Below are 15,452 nucleotides of genomic sequence, written 5' to 3'. Positions count from 1 at the left end.
TATCTAGCTATCTCTCTCTCTCTCTCTCTCTCTCTCTCTCTCTCTCTCTCTCTCTCGTATATTCGTACATTCGTTAAATTTCGTAGTTTTAACGATAAGAGAAAGATGGAAAGAAATTTTCTTAGAAACACTCGATTCGATTTGTTTCAATCTTTCTCCAGTTGAAAAACAATGAATCCTCTCTCAAAGAAAATTTTCTCTCTCTTTCATATTCCTTAGCGAGAGCGCATTTTCCTCCTTGATCCTCGTTCATTGCAATTCTTTCTACTTTGTTAGAGAAGTTTTCGAAAGCTTTCGAATAATTTCGAGTTATATTTCAAAAAGTACATACTTCAACTAATAAACGTTATCTCGCGATGGGGGTTTACTTTGTAGAAGATTGAATTAACGTGTCAAGATATACTCCAAACGATTATTTTTTTCTTTTCTCTTTTTCTCTTTATTTTTCTCTCCCTCTTTCTCTCTTTGTTCTTCTCACTTTTAATTCGGTTCTGTCTAAAGAATAGAGACCACGTATTTCGTATAGGGCTAGACTATGAAATCCGAGGACGCTCTTGAACGTCCGCTCGTACATTTTCACGAGAAAGACGAGTCGAGTGAGTAATCCAAGGTAAATCCAAAACTCTCTTTCTCTCTCTCTCTCTCTCTTTCTCTCTCTCGATCTCGAGCTTTTCTACCCTTGAATTTTTCAGGAAGGCTAGAGTTCGCTAGCCGAGAGTTACGTCGTGTCTTAAAGTCTCGACTATATCACACTGGACTTGGTCCTTCGGTTCGCGTATATTATTATCAAAAAAAAAAAAAAAAAAAAAAAAAAAAGAAGAAAGAGAATAGAAAAAGAAAAGAGAAAAAGAGTTTAAAAATTCGTCGCCGAGCTTAGGCTTTTAAAAGAAAAGAGGAAAAGGAAAGTATGGAAAAGAAAAAAGGAGTAAAAGAAAGAAGAAGAAGAAAAAAGAAAGAAAGAAAAAGAAAATTTCTCAGTCTTTTTATCAAGCATCCCTCTTATATACGTACGTACGTATGTATTTACGTATATATGTATATATGTATGTACCTGTATATATACATATATCTATACGTATAACCAAGATTGAGCTATCATACGGTATCATCGATCAGCGAGTCAATTATGCGTGAAAAGACCTTCGGAAAGTACACTTTTTCGTTCGGAGAAAATGAAAAAGAGTGGGGAGAGAAGAACCCTCTCGAAATATTTTTTTTTTCTTCTTCTTTTTTTCTCCCTTTTCTTTTCTTTTCTTTTCTTTTCTTTGTATAAAAACAGCGGTATAAGAGTCGCTCGCTATTTTCCGTAGGTAGCGAGCGGAAGTAACGGCACGTATAAGGTAATTGAATTTCATATTCTAACGGTGGGTGACACGACAAGCTCGTATAATTAATTACTATTCAACTTTCGTCTACACGATCTTTTCTCTCTCTCTCTCTCTCTCTCTCTCTCTCTTTTATTCTCTTTCTCTTTTCTTTTCGTGCCTACGATCGTCCCTCTTTTTTCTCCCTTTTTATTTCTTTTATTTTCTTTTTCTTTCTTTTTCGTTCGTTCGTACGACGAAAGGAAAACTCCAACGAACGAACTCGAACTTTTCCACTGCGGTGGAAAGCACTAGTTCGACAAGAGAATGAGAAGGTAGAGAGAAAGTAGAAGGAGGAGGAGGAGGAGGAGAAAGAGGAGAAGAAGGAAGAGAAGAAAACCATCTTTAGAAAAAGGGACACCTCGTAATTTTCCTCACTTATTTCCTCCACTTCTACTTTTCTCGAAAACTTGTGTCTCCTTGAAGCAGGTATACTACAAATGAGAATGAAGAGGATAAATGTCGAGAAACTATTGTAACTATCCGCACGTGTTTGGGTGAATTTCTATGTAATACGTAACGATGGGATGGTGAGAGAACGAAGATAGGTAGTAGAAAGAGGATGAAAGGGGAGGGGGGTTGTAGGGAGTTAGGGAAAAAAGTTGAATGAAAGACGAATCGAGAAAGGATAATTGATTCGTGGAAAGTTTTGAGGAATTGATTTTCTCTCTCTCTCTCTCTCTCTCTCTCTCTTTTTTTCTTTTTCTTTCTCTTTTATTTCGTTCTCAACGAATTAAAAAAAAGAAGATAAAGGTAAAAACGTAAAGGATATTTGAAAAATCGTTTTTAAATGTCCTTTCTCTTGATCGTCTCCGTTGAGTGACAGATCTCCGGTCCAGTGACAAACACCTACACTTGGTTTCCCATTGATACTACCGACTTATTCGATATATCGTTTCTCCTTTCTCTTTCTCTCTCTCTCTCTCTCTCTCTCTCTGTCTCTCTGTCTCTCTGTCTCTCTCTTTCTCTCCCGCTAAAAGAAAATTCAATCTCGTGATTTTCCCATGGGAAGTAAAGAAACGACGTTGCAACTTGAAACGCGAGAGTTTGGGTGTATATAAAACAAAATTGGGAAGTAAGAGAACCAACAAATAGTAGTTTTCGTTGGTGAAAAGAAATAGAAGAAGAGAAAATATATAGAAAGAAGAAAAAATATAGATAATATCGAAAGTTCAACGAAAGAATCGACAAAATCCTTTTAGATTTTTAATGACGATTAATACGAATTTGAGTAATATATTTAGCCGCTGTTTTTATACAAATAAAGGAAAGGATATGTTAGAAGGTTTTACTCGTATGTATTCGTAATTTAACATACGACGATCGAGCTGCGGAATGGAATATTTTATAGACAAACATCTAAAGTTTCAAGGGTAGCCTTATCCCCTCTTGTACGAGTCGAAACGAAATTCAACTTTCCCTTGCAAATAGATATTCCAGAAAGAACAAGGTCCTGAGAATTTTTCATAAATTGAATACACCGCTTATGTATACTCTTCAAAAGAAACGAAGATTCACGTTCGTATGGATATTCCTTCGATAGTTTTTCATGAATAGAAGAAAAAAAGAGGATGAAAAGAGAAAAAGAAAAGGATCGCGTGAAATGAAATAGATGTCCTGTGAAATAAAATAATCGTCGACGTAGGTATCGTCGACGAATTAACAAATCGAATTCTTCTCGACTCTTTTCTTCCATTTAATAAAAATTATTTTCATCTTTAATTGATTTGGAACGATTTTAATTGACAATCATTTCGTCGCGAATGTTCAATGAATGCGTATAGAATTTCAATCGCAGTGAAATTAACAGAGAGAAATTAATCAGAGAGAGAGAGAGAGAGAGAGAGACAGACAGAGAAATAGAAAGAGAGAGAGAGAGATAAATCTCCGTTTATCGAACAATCCTTCTCTCGAGGTGTTATGTTTCGCAATAAAGGGAATCGCAGGAAGTAGCAATAAATTTCAATTAGGACTGCGTCCTGTCGGCGACTACGGATAAACTATGGGTGAACTACGATCAACAAAAAGAGAGTAGAGTGTCCTGATCGAAAAGCATCCAAACTTTGAATATTAAAAAAAAAAAAAAAGGAAAAAGAAACAAAGAAAACGAAGAAAAAGAAATACTCTCAACTACTATGTGAAACTAGTATCTGTTACGTAAACGATCGTCGCAATTTGTGCAAGTACGTATTTATGTACTTACGTATGTTACGGTTTATTGAAAAGAAAATAAAAAAAGAAAAAGGTAAAAAAGAAAGAAAAATCGGAGAAATCATATTTTGTTTCTCGCTTGATTTCAACCATAAAGAAAGAATTTGTAAGGACGTCACGACAAGTTCATGAAATTTTATCAACCACGGTTCGTCGTTAATACGGCAGAAGAAAGGAAGCCGCACTGCTCGTTTCTACAAAGGCGTTAAATCGAATCATAAAACGTTTGATGGTCTCTCGAGAGCCTGGTATTCGCAGAACGATTTCGTCGCGCGAGTTTTCCCTCGCGGAAAATAGCTCGAGCACTTTCCAAGGGCCTTAAAGGAAGCGAAGCGTTGTTTAGCGTTTTTTAGCGTTTTCTTTTTTTTTTTTACAGAGCTTCGAAGAAATCATTCTCCTTTCACCGATATACTTATAAGGATATATACACCTATATGTATATATGTATGTATGTACGTACGTATGTATCTATGTATTTATTTATTTATTTATTTTCCAAGAGAAAATTATTTCGTAAATCATTATCATTGGATTACAATTTGCACGATTTATATTCGTTAATGCGATATAAATATATTTGAAATATAAAATCTACGTTCTTCGAATAATTGCGTGGGAGGGAAAAAAAGAAAAAAGAAATTTATATAACAAAATTTTTCGTATAATATGCATAATAATGTTAAGAGAAAGGATAGCGCGGGGAGACGGCGTTGAATTTTTTTCTAGTTAATTTCGCACTGCATGAGAACTCTCTGCACGGCATCCGTTCGTTTCCCTCCCCTTCTCGAATGCAAATGCGTAGCGCACAAAATGGCATGCTTTACCAACGTAAAATTTCAAGCCGTGGTGCATCGAATGAATGCATCGAGTTGCGTTCTCTTTTTCTCTTTCTCTTTAAACCCCCCTCCCCCTCATTGCCCTTTCTCTTTCTCTCTCTCTCTCTCTCTCTCTCTCAGTTTTTCTTTTTCCAGCATGATACGTGTTTCAAATTAACGAAAGTAAGAGAAACGTCGATATAACGCGACCCTTATCTAATGCCTACGGCACTCGTTGTTGCAGGCACACACTCCTCTGCTCGCGGCGGACACAAGACACGTGAGTATCAAAGCTTTTGAGAAATTTCATACTCGTTTGACGAATTTAAATAGAATTTTTTTTTTCTTTTCTTTTCTTTTTTTTCTCTCCCTCTCTCTGTTTTTCTTTTATATATATATATATATATATATATATATATATATATATATATATATATAAAAGAAATTATATATATATAATGAAACTATATATAATAAAACTTAAAAAATCATATATATATATATATAAAAGAAATATATATAATGAAATTTAAATCCCATCGACGTCAAAAGGAATTTATTCGACGGTGACGCAAAATTAAAAGCGTTCGATAAGCTTGAAACAGTTATACTGTTAATTAGATAATTAGTTGCGATACTAATCGTTGGTCCGTACGGAATCGTTATGCAAATTTGTGTTCAATTTTATCCAATTGCCGAATCACGTCATTCTCTGTTTCTATCTCTCTCTCTCTCTTTTTCTCTGTCTCTCTCTTTCTCTCTCTCTCTCTATTAATATATAACTAACATTTTGTAGAGAACGATCCGTTAACACTTCCATCTCCTTTTGCTAATTTCACGAACGATTTGGTTAACCATTATTTATTTTTCTTTTCTTTTTTTCTTCTCAAATTATAGAAACCATCATGAATTATTCAATCGACAGTAAATCGAAAGGGGATCATTCTTGTCGAAATAACGTTTCCATTAATATAACAATTATCATTACAAATGCGTGGTCTCCTTTTCTCTGTGTGCGTGACGTGTTTGAAATTATGTTAATTTATGAAACACGTGATAAACGTTCTATACAATATTTTAATTACCTACGCATATAATACACACACACACACACACACACGTTCATACATAAACATGTGTCGATAATAACCAATAAGGTTGTCGTTATTGCATTATCGACTATATATTGTGGTTTTTGTGCGGTCGTGGTTACCAATTTACAATTCCCTATTGATTACTGATTTTATGATAGTCATAGTGTCACACATTTGCATCGAAACGATTCCAATCGTTCACACTTATTCGAATACTTTCTTTTCTCTTTTTCTTCCCTTTCCTTTCTTTTCTTTTCTTTTCTTTTTGTTTTATATCGATGCTACATCGAGTAGTCGATTCGAGAAGAGATCAAATAAGTTTCCTCTTGATTCTTAAATCTTATTAAGAAACTCGAATCGATTCGTCGAGTTAGAAAGTAAAGTTTCTTAGGCAGTCAAATGTCAGCCAATCTCTGATAACGTTCGTCGTCGTCGTCGTCGTCGTCGTCGTCGTCGTCGTCGTCGTCGTCGCCATCGTCGTCGTCGTCGTTTTTGCCGCCATTGCCGCTTAAACGGCCGATTGGCAAAGTTCGGCCTGATTAATCTCGAGTTAAATTAGATAGCGTGCGTCTCTCTAAAACGGAAGCTGTGAAGAACGAAGGGAGGGAAGAGGAGAAGGAGGACAAAGAGGAGGAAGAGAAGGGGGAGGAGGAGGAGGAGGTAGAGGAGGAGAGAAGAGAGTAAAACAATTTGTCACGTGTATATTATGAATCATTTCCTGCGACCTCTGGACGATGATCTTCTTATCAAATGCACGCATCGAAAACATTTTTTTTTTTTCTTTTTTTTTTTCTCTTTATATATACCATTTTATATATAACAAACTCATCAACGGGGATAAAAAGAAATTTTCTTTCTCCGTTCCTTGAAATTGCATTTCTCTAGAACGACGTTCGCACAATAACGACGTCGACACGTTGTTATTATATATTTAAATAATCGCTTTGGTTCGTTCACGAGACGTTAACATTTTTTTTTTCTTTTTTTCTTTTATTGTATTTTCTTTCCTTTATTTCTCTCCCTTTATTTTTGATCTCCGTTTCTAATGGCAACGATTTAAATCCTTGGCGTCGGTTTATACCTCGCCATACTTCGAACCTCTCGTTCGTTGGCTCCTCGAAAGTTCTCCCACAGAAATCTTCCTTGCAGTACTCACTCTCGTTCGGGAACCGAGCCCGAACACGCTCTTACTCGGGAAGATTCATAGCCGACCTGATTCGATTTGCACCGGCATTTGGAATTTCATGAGAACGTATGTACGTATGTACGTATGTACGTGTGTACGTGCCATTCGTCTCACGTCCTTTTAGAAAGAAGGGATAAGCAGGTCCGTCATTGTTGTTTTCGAAAAGGCAGGAAGGCAAGTAACAGTAAAATAAAAGCTCTATGGAATTTCCATATGCGGGATTATTTGATAATTATTAACAGTTATGAAAGGGATAATCGAAGTAATTACAAAACTAAAAACTCTTTGACGTTGATGACGTCTCTCTCATTTTTTTTCTTTCTTTTTCTTCTTTTTCTCGTCCGTTATACTCCCGCGAAATATTTCTTAGCTTCCTTCTTCTTTCTTTCTTTTGTTCTTCTTCTAATTTTCCTTCGTTTTCTTTTTATTCCTTTGCTTTTTTCTTATTAAACGAGTTAAAGAGCATGGACGAAGGAGGAAAAAGGGCTATGCGGATTCCATCACGGAGAAGATGCTTTTAAGGGCACTTCCGTTATATCCATGGAGCTGAGCTAATTTTCACGTCGTCGGATTCAAGAAGAGGAGGAGAGAAAAGGGAGAAGGGAGAAGGTAGAAGGTAGAAGGTAGAAGGTAGATGATAGTCGTCGTTGTCGTCCTCGTCGTCGTTGTCGTCATAGTCGTCGTAGTAGTTGGTCGTAGTTGGTCGTAGTCGTCGTAGTCGTCGTATTTCAGGGATTAGGAAAATTATTATGCAGCTCCGGGCTCAGGCGTACCCTTCTATGTATTTGCAATCCTATATCCAAGTTGGACGATGGTGTCGCGTAGTCGGTGCGTAGTCGAATAGTACAGTAGAAGTACATAAGTGGTGACCTCATGGAAAACCGGTTGGACGTTAGTTCGTAGTAATGCGAAACGTAGTTGCGGCCACGACATAATCGTAATACGAGAATACGCGAAGGATCGATTACGTTTTAATTCGCGAAATCGTGTTTTCTTCCAAATATTTTTTTCCGTTCTCTTCTCTTTTTTTAATCTGCTTCTATTTCTCTCTCTCTCTCTCTTTCTCTTTTTCTGTCTTATCTTTTCTTTCTTTCTAATTGATAATAAATCAGGTTGTGAATTGGAAATACGAAATGTGAAACTTTTCTATATTTTTTTCTTTCATCTTTATTTCTCTCTCTCTCTCTCTCTATTTCTCTCTTTCTCTTTCCTTTAACATCACTGTTCGATTTAGAGATTCTTACTAGGCGATGACGAATAGGAACGTGTCCTACGTTCTAATAACGGAGAATCGAAACGTTAACGAGGTCGTCTTTAATATAATTATACGAACGTTAGGAGATAGAAAGACAGATAGATAGATAGATAGATAGATAGATAGATAGATACATAGAGAGAAAGAGAGAGAGAGATTGAAGGAAAGCTTAATACACATAGAAGGTTTACCCGCGATAACTCGCTAGAAACGTTTACTATCGACGGTGACACACGCAACGGTGTCCTTAATTAAATCTAACTACTTGTGATTCGTTGAAATTTCCTCGCGTGTTCTAACGCGCAGGAAATTCTCTAATATCCATAAATAGGCATAGGCAATCCCTATACCTATTTCCCTAGTTTCGTGTCGCTTTAAAATCGACCAATTTTCTTCGTTCATTCGTTCGTTCATTCGTTCGTTCGTTCGTTCGTTCGTTCGTTCGTTCGTTCGTTCGTTCATTCGAAGTAAGAAGGATTGTTGTTTCATCTTGAGATGCTTATCTTCGCGAGTAATTTCGAAATCCATTTTCCGCGGCGGGACTTAACGTCGCAGTTCGAGACGGAAATTCGGAATTCCGGACAGAGCTTCTCTCCTTCTTCTCCCACGGGAAAACACGTCCCTATTTCACATTATCCCGCTTCGTCGAAATCCTAATTCCATTAGAACTGTGAGCTACTACTAACCCCTTTGAATCTGGCCTCTTTCCTTCTCCTTCTCCTCCTCCTTCTCGTCCTCTTCTTTACCTCTACTGTGTTCTCCTTCTCTATACTATCCTTTCCACGCTCACTCGATATCGGCCTTGTTTTAGCTCCGTGTACGGAGCACGAGGAGTATATCAAGTATTATAATTTCTCTCATAATTCCTATGTAAACTAAAATCGACAACCCTCTCCCTCTCTCTTCTCGTGTATCGTGGTTTATTCTACGCCGTGAATATCGATCTTCGTAAAACAATTTGTATTATTGTATCTATTCCTTAAATATTAATAACGAGGCAATAACGTTTCGTCGATGAAAATATTTACGAACATTTTTCCGTACGTCCGTTTGTTTTCAAGCGATGAACAAACATTTAGTTCGTAAATATATCGATCGACGTTTGTAAATTTTTGTCTTTTTTTCTCGGAAATATAAGAGAAAACAAATGTATCGGGGATAAATAACGAAGATATTCGAAGATCTCTCTCTCTCTCTCTTTCTCTCTCTCTCTCTCTCTCTCTCTCTCTCTCTCTCTCTCTCTCTCTCTGTCTCTCTGTATATTACGTTATCGTATATATTTTGATGAACGAAAGTGTTCGAAGGTTGTCTGGTTCTCTCCTTTTCGGAGGGGAAGAAAGACAATTCATGGTACGTCACTAACAACTAATCTCGGCAATTTGCGGTGACACGGTAGGGTCGTACCGACGTACGCACGTCAAGTCTGGATGATTTATACGACGTGTCCCGTTATAATGCTGGTATCCCATAATGCAATGCCGGGAGGGTGGAAGCACAGGAAGTGACAGGAAGAGACGACCTCGCGTGGTAGCCACTAACCATGGACCCAACGATGACCTCTTACCGGTAATGGACACTATCGTGGATCCCTCGACCGTGTCGCTGTTCAAATACCAACGATACTTCCTCCCTTTTCTCGTTCTAATATCATTAAAACTGATATATATATATATATATATATTTGTATGTATGTATGTATGTATGTATAGATCATATATATATAATATATATTATATATATAATGATATATATACATACTATACGTGTGCATGTGTATATATGTGTGTATACATACATACATATATATATATATATATATATATATATATTTCATGATCCAAATAATAAAATTCGAAAATAAGTGTTGGAAGATGATAATGAATTATTTCATATATCTTAACGTAGACAGATAATTTATCGTTCTAATTCTTTTTCTTTTCACTTTTTTATTTCATTTATTTTTTCTTTCTTTTTATCTATATGACTTTAACAGCAAACGGTTCGACTTTAAAGGATACTTACGTATGTAAGTATCTATGTATTACGTGTTTGGCGAGACATCGAGTATAATACCAAATGCAATCAAAATGATGCTGGGTGGAAATGGGTGGAAATTCTTCGAGCGTACGTCGGAGGAGTCTGAGAAGACGACGAAGCGTAAATAACGATGACAGAACGTTTCCATCGTGTTACGTTGCATTTATCTTTGGGGAGAGAAACAGAATGTGTTACATGCAGTTAAAGAGAGAGAGAGATATATATATTGTGCGTAAAAAAAATAAATTGTAGGGCGATGAGAGGGATCATTCGCTCTCATGTTATTAATTATCTCTTTTTCTTTTGCCTTTCCTTTTAGAGTATCATTCTACGACTCTCTCTCTCTCTCTCTCTCTCTTCCTTTACTGTTCCTTCTTTTTTTATTTTTTATTTATTTTATTTTTTTTATTTTTCTTTTTTTTTTTTTTAAAGCAACTTTCGTCGGACATTCTCTAAAGTAAATAGAATAAATTGAAATGTAAAAAAAGTAATGACATTTACATTGGATGACAAAGTGTGAATTCGTTCTTTCTTTCTTTCATTTTTTCCTTTCTCTCTCTCCTTTTTTTTTTTTTTTTTGTTGGAAGACAAAAGGTGTACGAAATTTTTTGTTAGAAAATGTATTTTTTAAACAGTCTCTCACCGTTCGAACGTAAAAGATCCAAAATGGACAGACCAACGGAAGAATCGATAGGGGAAAGCTAGAAACTATTCGTTTGCAAAGTGGAAAACGAGAGAGAATTTAGTCGAGTTTCATCGGCTCGAACATACATACATACATACATACATACATACGTGCATACATACATACATACATACATACATACATACATACGTGCATACATACATGCATAAATACATACATACGTACGTACCGTACATACATATATGGTACGTACGTACGTACGTACGTCTAATTGCTGCAACAAATTTCGAAACTGACCGTTTGAAGCACGAAATGCCGTTTTCCACGTTCGGAATTGTTGCCGCCGTCGCCATCTCTGACGAGGTTCGCGTATTCCGCAGGTTCGGCTTTTCTCGCTGCATTTGCAGTTCGACCGAACGCATCGAGTAGGTTGACCGCAGTATTTGACACGTTCCAAGTTTATGTACAACTCCAGTACTATTTCGTATGTACGTACGTATGTATATGCGTATAGATACGTATAGAGGTTAGCAAGTATATATATATATATATATATATACACACACACACACATATATATATGTATATGTAATACGTACTACGTACTGACGTACTAACGTACTTACGTACTACATGAACTCATACACATGTAAGTATACGTAACGAACATGACGAACTTTGAGCGAATTCCTTTTTTTTTCCTTCTCCATTTTTCCTTTTTTTTTTTTCTTTATTTCTTTTTTGTTTCTTTTTTCTTTCAGCGTTATCTGCATACAAAATGCTCGTTCCCTATCTCGTCGCTGATTCCAATGCAGATGGGACGGAATAAATTATGATAATACAGTGCGATTCTCGAGCGAGGGAAATCAGCTCTAAAGATTTCTAGACTGTTAGGTATAAAAAGAGAGAGAGAGAGAGAGAGAGAGAGAGAGAGAGAGAGAGAGAGAGAGAGAGAGAGAGAGAGATGAAAGAAAAGGACGAAAAAGGATATTAAAATAAAAAAAGGAGAGAGAGAGGGAGAGAGAGAGAGAGAGAGAGAGAGAGAGATCGAAAAAAAAAATGAGGCGAGAGAAAGGCATAATACAGAAATGTCCAATCTAAAACGGGTCACCCATTTCGAGAGTATGATATATCCCTTTCGAATAATATTATTCATGAGAAGAAGCGATATGTGGATTCAGGAATATTATTCGATAATTCGATAATAGTATTAATACGAATACGAATTTTGAAATGATGATATCCATTGAACGAATTAATAATAATTATTCGCTTTTTCCTGAAACGTAGTATTACATTAATTTTCAACGTTTTACCTGATGTAATAAAATATCATCGGGTAATACGACTATCGTTTAATCGGATAATCAAGTAGAAGAAGAAAACTTAGGAACGACTACTATCGATTCTCCTTCCAAAGTTTGATCTTTATTCGTGCTAGCGCTTTCATAAAATTGCCGGAGACAATTTTGTTTCGCCGACGGAGCCCGTAAGGAGCTCGTAAAGCTCATAGTACGATCCCCAGTTAAACGAGGTCGAAACAAAGTAGTATAATCCGTGAACCAACGACGATGTCTCTCTTCTTTCGCTTTCGCTATACACACACACACATATATATATATATATATATATATATATATCTGTGTCTCTCTGATTTAGTTCTTTTTTTTTTTTGTAAAATCAAATAAAAGTGCAACATCGAGCATTTTTTTTTTTTTTCATTTTCTACGCGTTTGATTCTTTCCACCACTTTTGTTTTCTCTCTTTTTTCTTCCTTGTTTTTTTTTTTTTTTACTTTTTTTTTAACATTCTTGTTTTTTTTTTTACAACGGTCCAACACCATTGCTCTTCTCTACCTCTTAAAAAATCACCGAGTTTCACGACTTTCTTAAAGACTTCGATTTACCTTCTCCCGAGAAATGTAAGTCCAAAAGCAGTAGACTAATTTATCTTTCATCGGGAAGTACTGAGAAGAAGAACAAGAAGTAGAAGAAGAAAGAGGAGAAGAAGCAGTAGAAGAAGAAGAAGAAGAAGAAGAAGAAGAAGAAGAAGAAGAAGAAGAGGAAGAGGAAGAAGTAGACGATGACGAGGGGTGATTGAAACGAAAGATAAACTCGAGAGACTTCGTTCGTAGGTTCGTGTTTGATCATTTGGTATTCCTAAAAGATTACTGTCCGCTACAAACATAAACGAAAAAAAATTGAACGAAATCATTTTAATTAATCAAATCGCGTTTAAGGCGCTGTAGGTTGCACTAAAGCGACAACCTTCTCTCTCTCTCTCTCTCTCTCTCTCTCTCTCTCTCTCTCTCTCTCTCTCTCTCTCTCTCTCTCACTTTTTCTTACGATCGTTTAAAAATTTTTGAAAGAATATTCTCACGGAAGTTGAATCGTGAAGTGATCGTAAAAATTCAGTTTACACCGCACTTTTATCCTTCGCTCTTTTATTCCAGGAAAATGAATCTAGGAAAGAGGTAATAGGAAAAACGAAATAGAGAGAGAGAGAGAGAGATAGAGAGAGAGAGATTGCCTCCAAGTCTTTTGAACGCACACTACTATTATCGCACATCAGACAGATAGTTTCCTTTGATAGGAAAAAAACAGGATAATTGAAAAACGTATATGTTAAAGCATACTCGTCGGACTTCTTTAACGACACAACCAGCATCACTACCACCCTTACTCTTCTTACGTTTTGTGAAATTCATATCGTGCGAGCTAAAATGGATTCCTTTTTTACATCGAAATTTCCAAGTGGATTTCATCTTTGAAGAAATTTCTTTAGAACCCTACTGGCGACCCTACTAACTCCCGCGGTTTTAGTCCTTTGACAGTGGTACAAAACGAAAGAATCGAAGAAACCATGTGCGACGTATTTTGAGGGGGTAAAAAGAAAAACGGCTTTTTTTATTTCTCTTACCTTCTATCACTTCCATCTCCGTAATTCAATTCTTTCTTTCAATTCTTTCTTCCCTTTCTTTCTCTCTCTCTCTCTCTCTCTCTCTCTCTTTCTCTTTTTTCCTTCTTTTTTCTCTCTCCGTTTCATTCGGCATAGAAACTCGACGATTTATTTATGATTAAGAGACTTCAAATAATATCGAAAACATTCTACATTTTCATTTTTATTCTTATTTAGTTTGAAAATCATACCTCTCTCTTATTACAGTCTTTTATCTCTAAGGGATGTTACTCCATAGTAATCTCGACTTAGAATTACTGAACTCCGTTTAACGATTTACGAGATTCGAACGATCCTCTTTATACCGTCGATATATTTGATCCTAGTGAAGTGATCCTAGAAGCACAAGAGAAATAGATAGAGAGAGAAAGAGAGAGAGAGAGAGAAAGAGAGAGAGAGAGAGAGAGAGAAGGAAAGAGAGAACGTGAAGAGAGATGTTTCGATTCAACGACGAACTTCGTTCCATTTTAGCACATACCATTTACGGTTTAGGTCCGAAAGTTTACGACTTAAAGTCAGCTCGAAGAAGAGATCCCTTTTAAGGGATCGTACTTACGCGGTAGTTGAAATTTTTTCATCTCCGAGATTTCGTCTCACTTCCGTAGCATTTACTATACCCTATACTCCCATATATTTTCGTTTCTTTTTTTTCTTTGTTTCCCTCCCTCCCCTCCCCATCCTCGCTCCGTTTCTTTTTTTCCTTTACGACGTCAGGTAAAATAAGAGAAATTTTTTCGTTCCTTTCTTCTTGTATTTCCTTGTTTCTATCATCTCTCTCTCTCTCTCTCTCTCTCTCTCTCTCTCTCTCTCTCTCTCTCTCTCTCTCTCTCTCTTTTTTCAATTTTTTTTTTTTCTATTTCATTTTTTCTTTTTTTCCTTCTGTAAAGGGGGTTGACAAATTCACATGCGGGTTTTTAACGCGATATCTAATCCGCGAAATTGTTATTCCCAACTTGAAAGTTGCATCGAGAATTTACCGACTATTCTCGACTTCTAATTCGGCGTATTTTTATCACTATACTTCCGATGCAATAAAACCACAATAGACCACCACGTGGTGGGTAGATGTACGAAAATTTTCCATGGCGATAATAAAACTGTTTTACGATTTTCTCTCTCTTTCTCTCTCTCTTTTTCGTTTTCTCGTTCTTTTTTTATTCGTTGTTTGTTTTTTAAACCACTCGTTAAATCCTACAAAAAGAGTAGCGTACGTATATACCTGTAATACCATGTATGTATAACCACGTGCGTCAGAGAAAATACTTGACGCTTTTTTTCTTTTCTTTCTCTCTCCCACTCTTTTTTTTTTTTTTTTTACCCCCACCCCTCAACTCCCCTTCCCCAATTGAATTTTCTTTTTTGCGCGCCAATTCGCTCGTTCTCAAGAGCGAAGGCGTTTACGTTTCGCAACCATAAAATGAATGTTCCGAGTAACATCGAAATCGTTAAAATAAAGAAGAGAAGGGAAAATAATATATCGGTCAATTTAGATAAGTATTTAAATATGTAGGTCCCTTGGAATCGTTTTAATTGTGAAAAAAGAATCGTCGAGAAAAAAGAATAAGAAATATTTCAAATAATTCACACTATAAATACATTGTATTTAAATACACATATACATACATACATACATACATACATACATACATACATACATACATATATACATAGAGACGTCAAGTTGTTATAACTATGCATTCGATGGTCCTTTATCTATTCTTCCTTGGTCACAATCTGACAAACAAACCGACGACACTTCGAAGAAAGGATTTTAAGACGTGAGAGAAAAAGGAGAAGAATAAGTAAACGTCTCTTGGAACTTTCGAATAGGAAGGAAGGAAGGAAGGAAGGAAGGAAGCAAGCAAGCAAGCAAGCAAGCAAGCAAG

General features: G+C 36.2%; 1 protein-coding gene across 1 annotated transcript in view; it reads left to right on the top strand.

The window, feature by feature from the left end:
• LOC122630551 (disks large 1 tumor suppressor protein-like) overlaps positions 1-15,452 on the top strand; it is a 263,281-nt gene that overhangs the window by 145,313 nt on the left and 102,516 nt on the right. Inside the window, 1 exon segment of the mRNA XM_043815157.1 lies at positions 4,635-4,670. Coding sequence (XP_043671092.1) covers positions 4,635-4,670 — 36 coding nt within the window.

The sequence above is a fragment of the Vespula pensylvanica genome, chromosome 1 (assembly GCF_014466175.1).
Source record: "Vespula pensylvanica isolate Volc-1 chromosome 1, ASM1446617v1, whole genome shotgun sequence".
NCBI lineage: Eukaryota > Metazoa > Arthropoda > Insecta > Hymenoptera > Vespidae > Vespula > Vespula pensylvanica.
This window is presented reverse-complemented; position numbering and strand designations above follow the sequence as displayed.